Source organism: Lepus europaeus, chromosome 20, assembly GCF_033115175.1.
Source record: "Lepus europaeus isolate LE1 chromosome 20, mLepTim1.pri, whole genome shotgun sequence".
NCBI lineage: Eukaryota > Metazoa > Chordata > Mammalia > Lagomorpha > Leporidae > Lepus > Lepus europaeus.
Genome location: NC_084846.1, coordinates 58,739,568 through 58,757,880, shown reverse-complemented (window position 1 = coordinate 58,757,880; position 18,313 = coordinate 58,739,568). Strand labels below are relative to the sequence as shown.

Sequence of the window (18,313 nt, the reverse complement as noted above, 5' to 3'; positions counted from 1 at the left end):
GCCATAGTCTTTAACAAAGGTGGTCACAGGGTACCTCTGGTGAATGGGAACCCGTGTACCCACTGTACCCTTTGCAAGAGTGCCTGGTGCCCAGGTGATGATGCAGCGAGCTCCACTGTACCTGTCTTCCACAGGGACCCTTGACAAAGTGCTGCCTGTGCCTTCTCCTTGAGTTTAATCAGAGGCCAGTCGGGTTGTGTAGGGTTGTGCGTATTTGCCTGGAGAGTCTTCATGATGCAGGAGTTCTTAATCCAGGGTGCCAGAAAACCCACTCGGAGTGAGCCCTGAGGAGGGTGCAAGTGTTTGTCCAAAAGTGATCATTTGTTTCTGATAAGTGCTCTGTTCTTTGGGGATTGCTACTTGGTAAATGTTTTGAAGCTGTTTTCACTTTAGGCAAATGCATGTAAGTTAGAGAAATAACTATTTCTCTTAAAAACAGTAACATTTCCCACATGTAACTATAACTCAGGGTGTTTCCGTGAAAGGAACTTTGGAGTCCTGCTCATAAACGATTTGATTTTGCCACATGTACAGCTGGTGTGTTCCTCTTGTTAATGTACTAGATATATAAAGACCAACTTAAGACAAGGATAGTATTGGTTGCCATGGAAACCTGGGCGGCTGACAACAAGTTCGCCATATCTGAAAATCCATTGATCACCCTACGTGAGTTTATGAAATACAGGAGGGATTTTATCAAGGAGAAAAGTGATGCAGTGCACCTTTTTTCGTACGTAACTTTCATGATGATTTATTCTTTTTTTTTTTTTTTTTAGTTTTATGTTGAATGCTCTGTTACTTGTACCTGAGATGCATCCTGCCTATTGTATAACAGTTAGATTTGATGTGGAAGATAATATTTAAAAGGGGTTGTAATGTATAGATGGTTTGAAATTTTCATCAAATTTTAAGAGATTTAATTTTGCATTATTATTGCAACTCTGTTGTATTTAATTTTTCAAGAGACTTAACCAGAGCACTTGTGGATTAAAAATATTGTTCAGACTCATGCAGAATATTCTTAACAGACAAGTTTCTTAAAGTTTCTCTTTTGAATGTTAACACTGTTTTCAATCTAAGGTGAGAACTTAGTGTTTCTGGAGTTTATCTTTTTATTTTTTTTCATTGTCATTTTCTTTTTTGAGAGGTAACATACATATTTGATGTAATAGCAAATTTTATATATTAGTGTCCAAAAACCTCTTATCTAAAGTCAGAGCTGTTGAAGAAAGTTATATTGAAGTGAAAGATGTAATATTTTGTAAGTTGCCATTTTAATATAATGTCAAATATAGAGAAAAGTCACTCGAATGCTACAAGGAAATTATGTATATTCTTAATCCCAAATCATCAATTATGTACGTTTCCCCCATGTGTTTTGAGATTTCTTTCTTCCCTGTCTAGCTTCCATCACCTGTTCATCCATCTATCAATTCTTTTTTCTGAATATTTTGAGAGTTTAGTTGGAGATACTTACCACATATTTACTACTAAATACTTCAGTGTGTATTTTCTAGAAATAAAGATGTTCTCTTCCATAACCACAGTAAGTTACTAAAGCCAGAAAGTTTAACACTGACATAGTACTTCCCTACAGTCTGTAGTCTGTCTTTGTATTCTCCAATTGTCTCTGACTCTTGTAGCTGATTTTTACCCCACCCCGGACCCAGTGCAGCATCACGCATTGCATTTGGTCCTTGTGTCTTTATTCTCCAGGAAGCCTCAGCTTTTGAAGTACCTAGGCCAATTACTTTATGGACTGATCCCCACTGTAGGGACGTCAGCTGTTTTCTCACTGTGAGATTCAGATCGTATGTGTTTAGCAGAAGTACCACAGAAGTGATTTTGTTTCCTTCCTCAGAGTACATTCTATCAGTGACTCCTTTTTAATAGGAGTACAACAAGTTGAGATATATATTGATCGTAAGGGAAGCATTCCTCAGAAAACTTTTTCCTGGATTATGTATGTAAACTCTTTTTATATTCTTCTCTTACATCAGAAATTTATAGAGACAGCATAGAATTTTACATGCATTGAGAAAAGAAATGTAGTCGATTGATGACAAAACGTGCTATGGTATTTGAACTGTCAGCAGTAAGTGTTTTTCATTTCCTTTTCTAAAGGGGAAGTCAATTTGAAAGTAGCCGGAGCGGGGCAGCTTACATTGGTGGGATTTGCTCGCTGCTGAAAGGAGGCGGCGTGAATGAAGTAGGTGTGAGCATGTGTACGATACAAGTGCTGTGATGGCTGCAGGCACTTCTCTGGTGTTCCAGGCATGGTCTCACGGGTCGCCCCCACTCCAGATGCTAGGTTCTGTGATTCTCCATCAATATGGCCACTACCAATGGCTCTGTGTTTTACTTAGGATAATTTCCATATTAAGCTTGAAGTATTTTTAGATTATATAGAGAGAATCTTTACCTTTACCCATGTTCAAAAATAAGTCCCCATCTGTCATCCTGAATGAACATCTGGAGAAATGAGGGATTCCCTTAAGCACTGGGTTGCCACGTAACAACCCAGTTGGATGTTTTCTTCTCTCCTCAGTATTTGACAGTACTGAGAATTACTGGGTACTGACAATTACTGGGGAAAAACTGGGGGGAAGTTTTCCAAAAGACTCCTTTTACATCTGAGGTACTAAACTGGATGGAAGTGACCTAACGTATCTTTGGGAGGCTACGTTTTAGAAAAATATCCTGAGATCTTCCATTTCTGTTGGCTGGGGATCACCATGGCTCCCTGTCACTCATCCTGTTTGTTCTCTGAAGCCACATAGTGCACCAGGTTGTCGGGGGGATCTCAGGAGTGCAAGGGGATGCATAACCATGAACACATTCCAAATAATTTTTGCACATTTATTTTTATTTTGTTTGAAGGGCTGGGTTAATCATAGACAACATTAGGTTTCTCAGCTATATTGCTAGGAAAATTTGGACTCAGAATTAGTTTTAAGTTTCCAAACTTGAAAGTTGCCCATTCTCTGGTTTCTAATCGTCCCTAATCAAATGTGGATTTTTTTTTCTTACTTCTTCTCAAATGCATGCTCAGCAGAAGCTACCAATGTGTTTCACCTCTGCTAAAGAAAATGCCTAGAAGTTACTTATTGTTAATTGTGTTGTGACATTGTTTTCTTGTCCATCTTAAATGAAAAGCAATTTGCATTTATATATTTTATTTTGTTTATCTTTCAGTATGGGAAAACTGACCTAATGGCGGTTACACTTGCTCAGTCATTAGCCCATAATATTGGTATTATCTCAGACAAAAGAAAATTAGCAAGTGGTAAGTTTTAGTACATGTATAGTTTAGTTGTATTTGAAATAAACCCTATGTAAAATATCTTAGAGAATGAGGTTCTTTGATTCAGTTGCTAGATTAAAAGCATTTTCATGATGGTGTGAAATAAACAGCATAAAATTGGTTTTTAAAATTAGCACAAAGGGATAGTTAATTATAGATGTGTAATAAAAATTAAAAAGCCATGTGATAATAAGTTCTTAGCTGAACCCAACCTGCAAAAGGCAAAATAAGTAAATTTTGGTCATGTAAGGCGGCCTGGATACAGCATGCTGTTTTATTGTGGTTTATTCATCATACCTTTAAGCATGGCCACAGAGTAGAATGGGCCCCGGAGTAAACGCCAGGTTTGCCATTATGAGGATCGTCTTCTCCCCATCAGTAAAGTTACTTCACATGAGTATTCATGTGTTCTGTATACAGAGTAGTACTTTGATGACAACCACGTCGATTGTGGTAACAGCGATCATTTGTGTCATTGTTCACCGTAAGGATTACTACTTATAGAGCACCCGTTGTCTGCCACATGATGGTATGATGACATTCCTTAGATCTGGAAACTCATTTCACCACCAAGAGTGCCCATTTTTAGCCCCATGTGCCAGAGAAGTGAGTCATCTCAAAAAGGCAACGTCTCCCCGATACCCAGGTACTAAGAGACAAACCCGGGGTTGAACCCAGGTATTCCTGGTTCTGAAGCCCTCTGCCTAACCTGTGTACTCTCCTGCCTCCGACCAGGAGCCTTCCTGACAAGCTTTGCCAATGAGGAAGAAACTGTAATAATTCTCAGAAGGGCCTAGGAAACTGGACCCTGTAGTATCACCATAAATTCTTACTTCATTGTGATTGGTTATCCTTCATTTAAACTGTTGTAAGCGAATGGTTTAAAAATGAGGCCATTTGTTGAAAATATCAGAAGATTTTGGTATTATAAAATTATGTCATTTTGATAGATCATAGTATAAATTTGTTGCTATATATTGCATAAAGAACTTGAAATGTAAGGAGAACATTTTAAAAGATATTTAAGAAATAAAATGAAGAGATTGTTTTTAAAATGGAACTGATGCAGTTGTGTTCAGTGTATGAAAAGGCTTGTGTATCCCTTGTTCTAGGTGAGTGTAAGTGTGAGGACACGTGGTTGGGATGCATCATGGGCGACACTGGGTGAGTCATTTCTATGTGAAAGTCATTCCCTCTTCCTTTCCCTGCTGTGCTCTTGTCTTTTTAGGAAACTGACACTCAGCAACTAAGTGCCTGTCGGAAGTCAATATTCTATTTGTTTTATATTAAGTTTATTTTCATTTTATTTGAAAAGCAGAGCAGCAGAGACAGAGAGATCTCCCGTCTGCTGGTTCACTCCCCAGATGCCTACAACAGCTGGGTCTGGGCCAGGCCAAAGCCAGAGTGCAGAACTCAGTCCAGGTCTTCCATGTGGGTGTCAGGGACTCAAGCGCTTCAGCCATCCCCTGCCATCCCCTTCCACCTCCCACACGTTAGCACACAAGTGGATCTGAAGCGAAACAGCTGGGTCTTGAACCCAGGCACTCTAATGTGGGATGCAGGTGTCCTCGGCGGCGTCCTAACTCCGGTACCAAGTGCACACACTGGCCTTGCTGTCGTTCATCAACATTACATCTGTGCTGTTTATCCAAATTGTAATATTTAGCTTTTCTTCATTGAAGGTCATTCCACAAGAAGTGGTCATCAAAGAAGGTGGTACTTTTCTCTGAAGGGAGGAGAGAACTTCTGCCTTGCTTATGGCCTTCCAACTGAGTTGTTTGTGGATTCAAAAGTCTTCCATAGCCTAGGCAGCTCAGGTGATCATACGTTAAGAGTGTTAATTGTTAAATTAACAACAGGTGTCACTGTGCACCTACTTCCGCTGCAGGACCTCTGTCCTCAAAGAGTTGTATTATAATTATGTCTGAGTGTTCGCAAAAGATGTATCATTCTTGGGTGCTTCTTTAAAGTTAATTAAGTTTCGGCCATCTCCACGGCTCACTAGGCTAATCCTCCGCCTGCGGTGCCGGCTCTCGAGGTTTTAGTCTCGGTTGGGGCGCCGGTTCTGTCCCAGTTGCTCCTCTTCCAGTCCAGCTCTCTGCTGTGGCCTGGGAAGGCAGTGGAGGATAGCCCAGGTTCTTGGGCCCTGCACCCGCATGGGAGACCAGGAGGAAGCACCTGGCTCCTGGCTTCGGATCGGCGTAGCACGCTGGCCGTAGTAGCAGCCATTTAGGGTATGAACCAAGGGAAGGAAGACCTTTCTCTCTCTCTCTCTCTCTCTCTCTCACTCTGCCTGTCAAAAAATAAATAAATAAATAAAAATTTTTTAAAATCAAGTTAATTAAATTTCTAAAAAAAAAAAGTGAAATTAACTTCACTATGCAATGATTTTGGATACCCCTTGTCTCAACTGTTGAGGAATAGTTTTTTGGTTTTGTTTTTTTCCTGCAAATTGTTGAACTCTTTACTTAATATAGAGTTGGTCTTCTTTGTATAAAGTTAATCGAAAATGGATCTTAATGGAGAATGGGACTGGGAATGGGAGAAGAAGGAGGAGGGGGGTGGGAGGCAGGTATGGTGGGAAGAATCACTGTTCCTAAAGTTGTACTTATGAAATGCATGAAGTTTGTATTTCTTAAAAGGTTTCTTTGGGGGAAAAAATGTCATTCCACGCAGAACTCTTTTTTACATTTTATTTCAGAATAGCTTTAAATTTCCAAAATAAAAATTGTGAGGTAGTAATACAAAAATTTTCCATATAGCCCTCGCCCTGTCTCCTCTATTAACATCTCATATTGGTATCTTTGTCACAATTAGTGAATCACACCCAGCTCCCTGTTTTGTTTTGTTTTTATCCAAACTCCTTTTATCTCTTCCACCCCTCCCAGCCTCCCTGATCATCCTGCAATGTTCAGAATGAGGTTTGGTTTTGTTTTCATTTGCACTCCCGCAGACACCGGAGACATTCAGCATTTGTCTATGTGTCTGGCTTGTTTCACTCAACGGGATGCACTCCAGCTCCCTCTGTCTTGCTGCGAATAACAGCATTTCATTCTTTTTCATCTGCTGAGAACTTTTGTGAGTCTCTGTTGTCTAGAGAGTAAGTTTCAGGTGCCCCATGCCAGTACTTAGATGTGTGTAATATTTCCTCATCTGGATTTACAGTCTCATTTTCTCCTGCTGTTTGTGATGAGATTTCTTACCCTAATCGTGCATGAGTTTCTGGTTTTGTTTATTGGCTAATCATAATCCTATATGGATTTTCTGCTTCTTAAAACTTACTCGTCATGATTTCACATAAATTTCCAACTTCGTTTATTTCTTCACTATATTCTCTTTGCATGGAATGCCTTTCCCCTCTTCCCTCTAACCATATTTCTAGCCATCTGAGCTTTATTAAAATTTTTAACCGCTGCATGTACTTTTTACTTCCTCTAACCAATTTGTTATAAATTTTTGAGGGATTACATTTTTTAAAAGCTTTTATTTATTTATTTATTTATTTATTTATTCGAGAGACAGTTACAGACAGAGGGAGAGACACAGAGAGAAGTCTTCCATCTGCTGGTTCATTCCCCAATTGGCTGCAATAGCCAGAACTTGGCTGATCCAGATCCAGGAGCCAGGAGCTTCTTCCAGGTCTCCCACATGGGTGCAAGGGCCCAAGCACCTGGGCCACTTTCCACTGCCTTCCCAGGTCACAAGCAGAGAGCTGGATCGGAAGAGGAGCAGCCAGGACACAAACTGGCATCCATGTGGGATGCTGTCACTGCAGCCGGAGGCTTAACCCATTACGCCACAGTGCTGGTCTTGAGGGACTACATTTTACATTGATTTATATTTCATTCCTCATACTATAACCCTATATATAGACTGAGCTTTCAACAAATATTTATTGATTGCATTTGAATTTTGAATTCTCAGAATATCCTATAAGGAAAATAAATGTTGGAGGGAATGTATATGCAAATATATATTTTAAAAATTTTTCAAAATATCTTTGGATTTTTCATTAGCAATGATAAGAAATTATAAACACAGTACAACCCATAAAATCATCTAATTCTTAGCCCTCCTTCAAGTTGGCCTTGTATTTCATGTCATTTATGACACACATTTCATATATCAGGTGTCACTTTTCGTTTTTCTGTCTCTAGCTTTTTTTAGTGTGAAAGAACTCCTCAGTCTCTCTGTGTCTTTCATTCTTTCACGATGTGACACATTTATTGATTATAGGTCAGTTATTTTGTAGCATGCTCACGGGTTTGGATTATATCCCAGTTTTAATGTTTAAGAAAAATTCCTTACAGCATAAGTTTTTTCTAACTCTCCTTGATTTTAAATTACTGGCACTGGGGGCCGGCGCCATGGCTCACGTGGTTAATCCTCCACCTTTGGCACCAGCATCCCATATGGGCACCAGTTGCTCCTCTTCCAGTCCAGCTCTCTGCTGTGGCCCGGGAAGGCGGTGGAGGATGTTCCAGGTGCTTGGGCTCCTGCACCCGCATGGGAGACCAGGAAGAAGCGCCTGGCTCCTGGCTTCGGATCGGTGCAGCTCCGTCCGTAGTGGCCATTTAGGAGTGAACCAACAGAGGGAAGACCTTTCTCTCTGTATCTCTCTCTCACTGTCTATAACTCTACCTGTCAAAAAAAAAAAAAAAAAAATTCCTGGTCCTGTATGTTTGTGTTTCTGTTGAATGAATGTGCAAATAACAAACAACCTGTAATCACCAAAGGAAGAATTTAGAAATTCTTTTGAAAGAAAGCTCTGGCTGATTGAATATAAATTTTGTACATAAGTGGAATTCATTTTATTTTATGTGATAATGTACAATATTTACAGAATTCACTTTAAGACTAGCAAGGGAGGGCAGAGCTGTGCTTATGTATATTGATTTTCTTCTTTCTTATATAGCTATTATCTTCCTAAAAAGTTCACCCAGTGTAATGTCGAAGAGTACCATGATTTCCTAAATAGTGGAGGCGGTGCCTGCCTTTTCAACAAGCCTTCTAAGGTAACAAGTATGATCAAATTATTCATTTAATTTTTTAAACAAAAATTTTCAGCCATTATAAAAAAATAGCTTCAATATAGACTTTATGTAATCTTTTAGATATGCCAAAAAATCTGCCCTTCAAAGTCAGCTTTAATACTGGATGTTCTGGGCTGTTCTGATAGGACTAGAAAGTAGGCAGAAATAAGAGTGCCGGCTTCCTGAAGTTTGCCCTTTTCTTTGTTTATGACCGAGTGAGGACTCAGAGTTGGCTTCACCAAACGGCTTCATGCTGCCTCCTGTTGCACTGTGTTGCTGCTTGTTTCCTCTCTGGGTACCTAAGCACAGTCACAGTGGTGGGAAGAAGGACAACTCTCACCTCGTTGCTGCCTTGTGCTGCCTTTCGGAATGAGCAGGATGATTCAGATTACTTCTCTGTCTGAACCAGGCCTCCACAAAGCAGAAAGGGAGGACATCTTTCTGTACTTGGACTTGGTCACGAGTTTTTGCAGCTTGCACTGCGTCTGGTTACTAAGAAGCAGTTCTTCCTCCTGTGTTTGAAGTCTTGTTAGACAAGAGTGCTGTAGCCTAGCTAAGTATGTGAACTCTTCTGTGTGACGTGTGGAAATTCGACATTGCGCTTGTTGTCCTTCCCCTGGTTGCAGCCTCTGCTCAGCACAGTGGAGTTGTGAGAGGGTCGAAATGCATCGAGGAGCAAATTCATCGTTAAGACTCTTTCCAGAGCTCTGGAAGGGGTGTGGGAACCAAGTCACTGCTGCCATAGTATAACATGGTTTACGTCTGTTTACCTGAGTAACTGATTATTCTAAACCCAGAGCGTGAATATGGTGTTTTTCACCTGAAAAATTTCCACTTTGATTTTTCAATTGTTATGATCATTTTAACTGATAATAAAGTATAGGGATGAGTTGATTCTTTTGTAGGTAGGGAGAGAATGTTTGAAATCAGGGGGGATTTTCCTAATTTTATTTTGGGCTTTCCTTTAGTTAGTTATGCAAATGCATGTGGGTGTGGATGTGTTTGTCAGTGTCTGTACACTTTGAGGCTATAATATAAACACTGATTAACTTCTGAATGAGTATTATATATGTAGCATATAGCATTAATTTACTAATTACTAATTTTTGTGTATCACCATAGGATAAATTGTACTGAACAGATAATAATATTGATATACAGTTAAAACAAAAAAAGTTAAAATATACTCTTGGATAAGTCAAGAGATTGCTTTAGTCTCCAGGACAAATTATTGTTATTCCCTGCAAAGCTACATTAGCAGGAAGAAGTGAATTTTCTAGTCAGTAGTTTACCAGGTGCATTAATGTTTATGATATTGTCTTCATTGTTTATCAAATAACTTTCTGTTTCAGAAAGCAATATTATTAAGAAAGTTATTTTCTTAGGTGGATAAATTTGGTCCTCACCACAGTTTTGTGATATAGGTGGACAGCTACCCAAGATAGCAGTTGAGCCAAAATTTTAATTCAGACATTCTGACATAAATTCCTTGCTACCTGTTAGAAATTAAATTTTGGGAGTCAGTCTGGTTTGATTTTAGTCTATGGCTTGGTTGTCTTTTATTTTTGTTTCATTTAACTTGATCCTACTTGATCTCTATAAGGGTACTTCAGAAAGTTTATGGGAAATGAAACCAACAGGTAAGGTCAATAAAATTTGTGCAATATAATTTGAAATCCATGCTTCTTCATAATATGTGTTTTCATGAACTTTTTGACATACTGTTTTATGCATGGATTCCAAAAATTTTTGTACCAATATAAACTTAGCTTTTACTTCTGTTTTTCTATGTACCTGTTGAAATAGCATCATATGCAAATATGCATGTAAAAACATATGCATGCATTAAATATAAAATGTTCCAAGAACCAAAGCCATGTTTTCCAGTGTAGGAAAATAAAAAAAAAAAAAAAATTTTGGCATGACTGACAACTCTGCCAGATGTGTAGGTGTAGCAATTATGATCTGTCAGAGTCTCCTGTGTTGATTTTTCAGTATTTTAGTTCCCTTTTTGGTTTTCCTCCCACAGCTTCTTGATCCTCCAGAGTGCGGTAATGGCTTCATCGAAACTGGAGAGGAATGTGACTGTGGGACCCCTGCAGTAAGTTTCTGGTTATCCTGATGATGTTTTTAAATAATTCAGTCATTCCATGTCCAGGCACTGAGATATACAGACCCAATGTCTTACTTCAAAGTATTATTTTTTAAAGATTTATTTATAAACTTGAAAACGAGAGAGAGAGAAAGAGAGAGACCTTCCAATCTTCCTTCCTCTGGCTTACTTCCCAGATGACCACAATAGCCAGCACTGAGCCAGGCTGAAGCCAGGAGCCAAGAACTTCATCTGAATCTCCCACACTGGTTGCAGGGCCCCAAACACTTGGGCCATCTGCTGCTTTCCCAGGTCATAGACAGGGAGCTGGATTGGAAGTAGAGTAGCTGAAACATGAAGTAGCGCCATACAGGATGCTGGCCTTGCGGGTGGTGGCTTTACCTGCTATGGCACAACACTGGCCCATCACTTGGAAGTTGTATAGGAATTGTGGAAGGAAGATATTGTTTGTACATTTATTTTATAAAATATCCTGGCACATTACGGAAAAAATGCCATTTTCTCACGAGTTGCACATGTTTCTGTTCCTTAGGAGTGTGTCCTTGAAGGGGCTGAGTGTTGCAAGAAATGCACCTTGACCCAGGACTCCCAGTGCAGTGATGGTCTCTGCTGTAAAAAGTGCAAGGTAGGAGAGTGGTGGTTACTGGCCACCTGACGGGAAAAGGAGCATGTTTGCTTTAATTGTTAATGCCAGGTAAACAGAATCTGATGACAATAAAGGCATCCAACATGTTTTAAATGACTACGTGTTATGTGCTGAACAGGATCTTCACAAGTTACCAGGACAATAATTATCCCCATCTAACTTTTGAGAACACTGAGGCTTGTAGTTGTTAATTAGTTTGGCCAAAATCTTGCACCAAGTAATTCCAGAATCCAGGGATCTGAACCTATTAATTCTGAGAGGCCTGAGGAGCGGGCGTGAGAAACAAAACCAGATGTCACTGGGCTTCAAATGGTTTTACCCTGCCTTGCAAAACCAAGTAGTTATTCAATAGTTTCTTCTCTTGTGGCTTGGCTTGGTGAAGCTCTTGTGTCATCTGTTGTGGGATAAAAAGGAACTCTTTCGGACATGATGTAGCTTACAGTGTGGTGCATGGAAACTTAGAACGCATCTTTGCACACTTACCTGTTTTCATCTTCTACCAGCATCCTCACACCTGTCTCCAAATACTTAGGCCTTTATATCAAGATTAATACTTGTTTGGGGCTTCCATTTCCAAAAAAATCTAATTCTTTTTTTTTTTTTTAAGATTTACTTGTTTATTTGAGAGGCAGAGTTACAGAGAGAGGGAGAGACAGAGTGAAAGGTCTTCTATCTGATGGCTCACTCCCCAGATGGCCACAACACCAGAGCTGAGCTGATCTGAAGCCAGGAGCTGGGAGCTTCTTCTGGGTCTCCCACATGAGTCCAGAAGCCCAGGCACTTGAAGACATCTTCTAATGCTTTCCCAGGCCATAGCAGAGAGCTGGATCAGAAGAAGAGCAGCTAGGACATGAACTGGTGCCTTATGGGATTCTGGTGCCATAGGTGGAGGCTTAGCCCACTGTGGCACAGTGCTGGCCCAAAATCTAATTTTCTTTTTTCTCTTCTCATGTAAAATCTGGTTTAATAGTCTACATTATTTCTGAGTTTTCATCTCTGTCTCTCCCTTCAGTCTGTGCATTGAATGGAGCAGAGCCAGGCATCTACACAGTAATTGGCGCAGGTTCTCGGTAAATATTTGTTGAGTGAATGAAGGCATATGCACAGCGCTCTCTTGATGATTGCTTGCTGATTGAGTGACTTTAGTGTGTTGAGTTATGGAGGCAGGACCAAACCTATCATGTAAGTGTCTACCGTGTGCCAGAGACTGTGCTCAGCACTTTTGATGTGTACCATCCTATGTCTGCATGTCTCAACCTATTGGCAGTTTTGGGTGAATCTCTCTTTGCCGTAGGGTTGTGCCTTGTGCATTGTAGGATTTTTAGCTGCTAGCAGCACCCCTTCTAATGGTGACAAAGAAAAACATCCCTAGACAGTGCCAAATGTTTCCCTGGAGGCCACATCACCCTGATTGAGACGCTGTCCTAGATAACAGGCACCCTCTTGGGATAGGCTTTATCTTCCTGCTTGTCACAGCTGAGTGATCCTAGTCCCAGGAAGTTAAAGTCCCTGCACAGGCCGGCGCAGCTGGTAATGACGAGTGTGACTGCATCCCGGATCTGCTGGCAGCCGTCTCTGTTGTTTCCCCTCTACCGTTGTGTCTTCTGGCAGCTTTTAAAGACGGGCAAGGCACTGGCAGAGGTCTCTGGAAGCATTCTCTAAAAAAGGAAGATTAAGCCAAATGTGAAACACTCTTTCATCTTGGCTACCTCCACTGTTTATTCTGTGAGCTTCTCCAAATGCCATAACAAGGGATCCCAAGTCATTTGTCTTAATCCTTGGCATTTTAAGAATGCTGTTAATGGCACCTTCCTTTCCCTCTAGGATTAGGCTCTTTGTGCTGTAATCATTTCAAGGAACAAATACAACAAATCCCAGTTAAAAGACGTAAGATAAAATGGCATGATTAGCTACTGTCCTACAAAATGAGTTAACAGCTGTACCAGTTGAGTAAGGTCTTTCTTTTGCCACTTTCTCCACCCCGTTTCCTTACTCTCCTCCATCTGGACTTCTAGGGGAGCCAAAAGCAGATAGTGAATGGAGAAGGGAGAGTAGAAAAACAGATGGGAAATTGCGCAGGTCTCTGTTTCTTCTGCATGGATTTATAACAATGCATCTGTAAGTCAGGCATTGGTGAGCTTGGTCTGTAATGCTAGATAGTGAATAGTTTAGGCTTTGTGCAACTTCAAGTCTCTACCACAGTACTCATCTCTGTCTTTGAAAACAGCCATCAGCAATACAGAAACAAGCGGGCACGACTGTGTTCCAGTGCAGCTTTATTTATAAAGGTGGTCAGGCAGCCACATTTGGCCTTAAGGCCGTACTTTTAGAGCCCTTCTGTAAAATATTGCTTGTTTACTTGTTTGGAATGCTTCTCCTTCCACTGCAGTAGTAGGGATTTTGGTTGATTTATTTGCTGTCGTATCCCAGCTCTTGGAGCAGGTTCTCCCTCACTCAGCTTCCTTTCTGAAGTTTCCTGGAAATTGTTGAACATTTATACTCTCACCTAAGCTCTCCATCAGATCTGCTCCTAGGAGGATTATTTTCACCTTAGATATTCCACAGTCGTGGCTTGCCCAAATCCTAAATGATCTTGCTTATTTCTTTATTTTTATGGTCCATTTATGCCCATTAAAATGGAAGCCCCTTGTGAGCAAGATTCTTGTGTTTTCTTCTACATTGAATCTGCAATGGCTAGAACAGTGCCTGGCATGTTCTAAGAGATTAGTAAATACTCGATGAATGAACACAAATTTTATTCTAATGTCCTTAAAAATATCTGCTGACATCCTGATTGGAGTTGGCTAAGAGCTGCCCATGTCCTAGGAACAATGAGAGACTTGAGTGCCTGGAGAGCTCCCAGCAGGGAGGGAAGATGAACTTGATACAGAAGCAGGTGGGAACCAAATCCTAGGTACATTTGTGTGAGCAGAGACAGAAGCATAGGACAGCCTCTACCGCCAGGATTTGCACAGGGAGAAGGAAAAGGGCTGAAGAGGGCCGAGGAAGTATACCATTATCTTTGTTCTAAGTACTCTGGTGATTTATAAATGAGTATAAACCTTTGTTTGTGCAACTCCCACACTTACATGATGGATTTGAGGTAGTTGAAAATAGAACTCAAAATCAAAAAAATTCAATACACAGACACAAATAATGGAAAAATTAGAAAAAAGAAGAAAAGACCAAGATTTATCCTAAGTAACAATGAGGCAGGCTGGAAGAAGGGAGGGGATAGCATGTGGGATAGGGGAAGGGGAGAGGATGGCTTTGGATATCTGACTTTTGTGATTTAGCCCAAAGCTGAACCTTCAAGTTCTTGAGAGATTGGATGAAAGAAAGAAAGAGAGGGAGGGAAGGAAGGGAAAGAAAGAAAGGGGGGGGAGGGAGGGAGGGAGAGGGGGAGAGAGAGGGAGAGGGAAAGGGAGGGAGGGAGGAAAAGGGAGAGGAAGGGAAAGGAAGGGAAAGAAGATACACAGAGGCAGCAGGAGTGAAGGGGGTGGGGAAAGCGCCAGAGCTGGCGGGCGGAAGACTCAGCAGAGCCTGGAGCTGGCTCCGCTGCCGGTGGAGACGTCTTCAGGCTCCGTCCTGCTCAGCGGCCTTGTGAGGCTTCTGTGCCTTGGCCATGGAAGTCACACAGAGACAGTGTCTCCTAAAGCAGCATTTCGTTCAGGGACTGTGGCTTTCAAAGGTTCAGCTTCCTAGAATGGTTTGAGCTATCCCAATCCACACAGCTCTCATCTCTCAAGGCAATAATATGAGTGTTTTTTTCCCCCTCTACAGTTTTACGTGTTGATTTCTGGCCCTTTTAGTTTCAGCCCATGGGGACCGTATGCCGAGAAGCCGTGAACGACTGTGATATCCGTGAAACATGCTCGGGAAATTCAAGCCAGGTAATCTGCAGAGTAATTCCTTGCAACCCTAGGGGGAAAAGGAGGAGTATTTTTAGAGCACCAACTCCCAGGAGAAATGTGAACATGCAAGGTGCTGTCTCTCTTTCACATCACCTCTCCTTCTCCTTTTATTCTTCAGGAATTTAAGTTTCAGTAATTGAAACTGCGGCAGCTGCTCAGCATAATTTTGCCTTAATATTGAGCCAACCTAAGACTGCATGAATGCCTTGACTACTCTGTTTTTAAGTAGGGAGTAAAAGGCATTTTCTTCTCATCTACTTAGCGAAGGTAGAAATGAAGACTGCTTGTACTTCAGCAGCTTGCAACAGGAATTACCCCAGACAGAGAAACCACAGAGCCTGGATTCCAAGGGGAACCTGTTCCTCTTTTTTGACTCTTATTTATCTGAGCTGACTTGTGTTAACCCAGCCATTGATAGCATTCAGTAATAGATAGATAAGCCAGGGAAATTGGATAAACTTTGGTGACAATTCATAGATTTCAAAATGGTTGCTTCAGTTCTGGGTTTGCATGCTATTCCTGGACCCTAAAACTGATCATGGAAGCTGAGACCCACAAGGGGGTTTTAATCATCATTGGGGGGCCAGCTGTTTGGTGCAGTAGCTTTAGTAGGTGGTTGGGACTGAAGTGGGGCTTAATTTTTATTCCAGATCCTTGCCAGGCATAAAAAGATGAATTCTTAATGCTGGCATATAGAAAATAAATTTTGTTCAGAAGCCGGCGCCGCGGCTAACTAGGCTAATCCTCCACCTTGCGGCGCCGGCACACCGGGTTCTAGTCCCGGTCGGGGCACTGATCCTGTCCCGGTTGCCCCTCTTCCAGGCCAGCTCTCTGCTGTGGCCAGGGAGTGCAGTGGAGGATGGCCCAAGTGCTTGGGCCCTGCACCCGCATGGGAGACCAGGAGAAGCACCTGGCTCCTGCCATCGGATCAGCGCGGTGCGCCGGATGCAGCGCGCTACCGCGGCGGCCATTGGAGGGTGAACCAACGGCAAAAAGGAAGACCTTTCTCTCTGTCTCTCTCTCACTGTCCACTCTGCCTGTCAAAAATTAAAAAAAAAAAAATTTTGTTCAGAAGGTGTGAAACTGAACACACGTGTGAGGAGTGGAGTGGGCCATAAGGAGAGGAGGGGTGCAGGAGGGGAAATGGAGGAGAGAAGGCACCTTCACCTCCTGGGCCCTCCCAGTTTATGAAGTTGGAAGGGGAGTGGCTATTCATGTGGTACCTCTCCCTCAACCTCAAGTGAGAGAGATACATCCCGGGAATGGGTGGTGTGATTATAAAGTCGGCAGGTACTATGCATAGAGCAGGGGCTTTGGGCTTGCAGGTGCTTCAAGCTCTGTGGTCCTAAACCACCTGTCCCATATCAAGACTCCTACACCCCCTATCAGAGTGCCTGAGTTGAGTCTGGGCTACTCCAGTGTAGCTTCCTGCTAATGTGCATACTGGGAGGCAGCAATCTAAAGATGGCTCAAGTGCTCAAGCCCCTGCCACACACAGGGGAGACCCAGATGGAGAACTGGGCTCCTGCCTTTGGCCTGGCTCAGCCCTGGCTATTGTGGGAATCTGGGGATCGTGAAGCAGAGGATGGAAGATCTCTTTGCCTGTCTAAAGACATGAAAATAAGTAAATAGAAAAATTTATAAAAATCAATGGAACACGCTACAGTTGTTCTTTGATCTTTAAAAAATTCCTTCAAACTATTAAAAACTATCTTACTATTGGCTTTAAATGCATTTACAAATGAAAAAATAAGCTAATTTATTTGGCACACTATAAACTAAAATAGAAATTATTGAGAATTAAAACATGTCTTTATAAAAATCTTATCAGGAGTAGGTTGAACTGTGCTTGCCTTCTTGTCATAACCTTTTGATACTGAGCTAGCATTGTTTCTATACCTTGTCAAACTGTCAAATTTCTTTTCAAAATTGTATCAGCTTTTAACGTTTTATCCTTTCAATGCTGTGAAACACCTCCGAGAGATGTGAACAGATGAAAGTGAAGTTTCTAGCTGGCATTGCTTCTTCTGGGACATCAGTTGTTATGTCAGGTGCACTTCATTCATTTATGCCAGTAAATTCTTCTTCTCTTGTTCCTCTGGCTGCGTGTCTGGAGTCTCTTGTTATATAATCAGTGGTTCCAGTTAGCTGGTTTGTTTCCATGTAGGTTCAATTTGAATTTTACTCTGGTCTCATCACTTTGCATTTTTTGTTTGTTTGTTTTTATCTGAAAATCAGAGTTAGAGACAGGGAGAGAGACAGGGAGACAGGGAGAGAGAGAGAGAGAGAGAGAGAAAGAGAGAGAGAGAGAAATATACTTCTATCTGCTGGTTCAATTTGGGCTGGGCCAGGCTGAAGCCAGGAGCTTCTTCCAGGCCTCCCATGTGGGTGCGAAGGCCCAGATACCTGGTCCATCTTCCAGTGCCCCTCCCAGGCCGGCAGCAGGGAGCTGGATCGCAAGTGGAGCAGATGGGACATGAACCTGCACCTGTATGGTGTGGCAGCATTGCAGGTGGGGGCTTCACTCACTATGCCACAATGCTGGCCCCATCACTTTTCATTTCTTTGCTGTACTTTTTCTTTGAAAGGCGGAGATACAGAAAGAGAACTCCATCTACTGATTCACTCCCCAAATGCCCAAGATCTGGGAACCCAGTCCATGTCCCTGACATGGTTGGCAGGGCCTCAGCCATGTGAGCCATCTCTTGCTGATTCCCAGGGTCTGTATTAGCAGAATTTGCTGCCCTTTTATTTTCTCTTTTAATTACCCATTTTTGTAAAGCATTGGTGTCCCTGGGAGATAAAGAGGCAGCACAACTACACACCCTGCTGTCTGTGCCGTGAGCGCAGGTGAGCAGTGACTGATCATGATAGATTCCGAAAGAAGTAACACAATGGGTTATGAACCACGAGAGGCATCCATTATGTGCCTGGTGATCCATGGATTGGTGAGCTTTATACAGTTATCATAGTGGTAACTGAACTCATAACTATGCTGTTAGGGAGCTGTTGTTATTTAACACAAGCATAGAGGTGTGGAAATTCATGTATCCTAGTGCTGTGCAAAGCAAGGACTGCCTGTGAATTTTTTCCCCCAGAGAAGAGTGATTCAGTAATGGCAGACATACATCAACCATTAAATACGTATTGTTTTAAAAGTCACCATCCTAAGATACTAAAGATCTTTCATGTAAAGGTATTTCTAGTTCTTGGCTGCTTAACTGGCGGTGTTTTCTAAGCTAATGCCCATTGATGTTGAGGATTTAATGAATGATTACCTTTAAGACTTCAAAACAGAAAATA

At 41.7% G+C, this 18,313-nt stretch overlaps 1 protein-coding gene across 9 annotated transcripts in view; it reads left to right on the top strand.

The window, feature by feature from the left end:
- The window catches only part of ADAM22 (ADAM metallopeptidase domain 22), a 225,743-nt gene that overhangs the window by 165,623 nt on the left and 41,807 nt on the right, over positions 1–18,313 (top strand). For all 9 annotated transcript variants that reach the window (XM_062179303.1, XM_062179300.1, XM_062179302.1 and 6 more), the window contains exons 11-18: positions 564–730; positions 2,125–2,209; positions 3,196–3,286; positions 4,417–4,468; positions 8,220–8,319; positions 10,367–10,438; positions 10,983–11,075; positions 14,909–14,989. In XM_062179303.1, the coding sequence (XP_062035287.1) occupies positions 564–730; positions 2,125–2,209; positions 3,196–3,286; positions 4,417–4,468; positions 8,220–8,319; positions 10,367–10,438; positions 10,983–11,075; positions 14,909–14,989 (741 nt within the window). The remainder of the gene's footprint in view (positions 1–563; positions 731–2,124; positions 2,210–3,195; positions 3,287–4,416; positions 4,469–8,219; positions 8,320–10,366; positions 10,439–10,982; positions 11,076–14,908; positions 14,990–18,313) is intronic.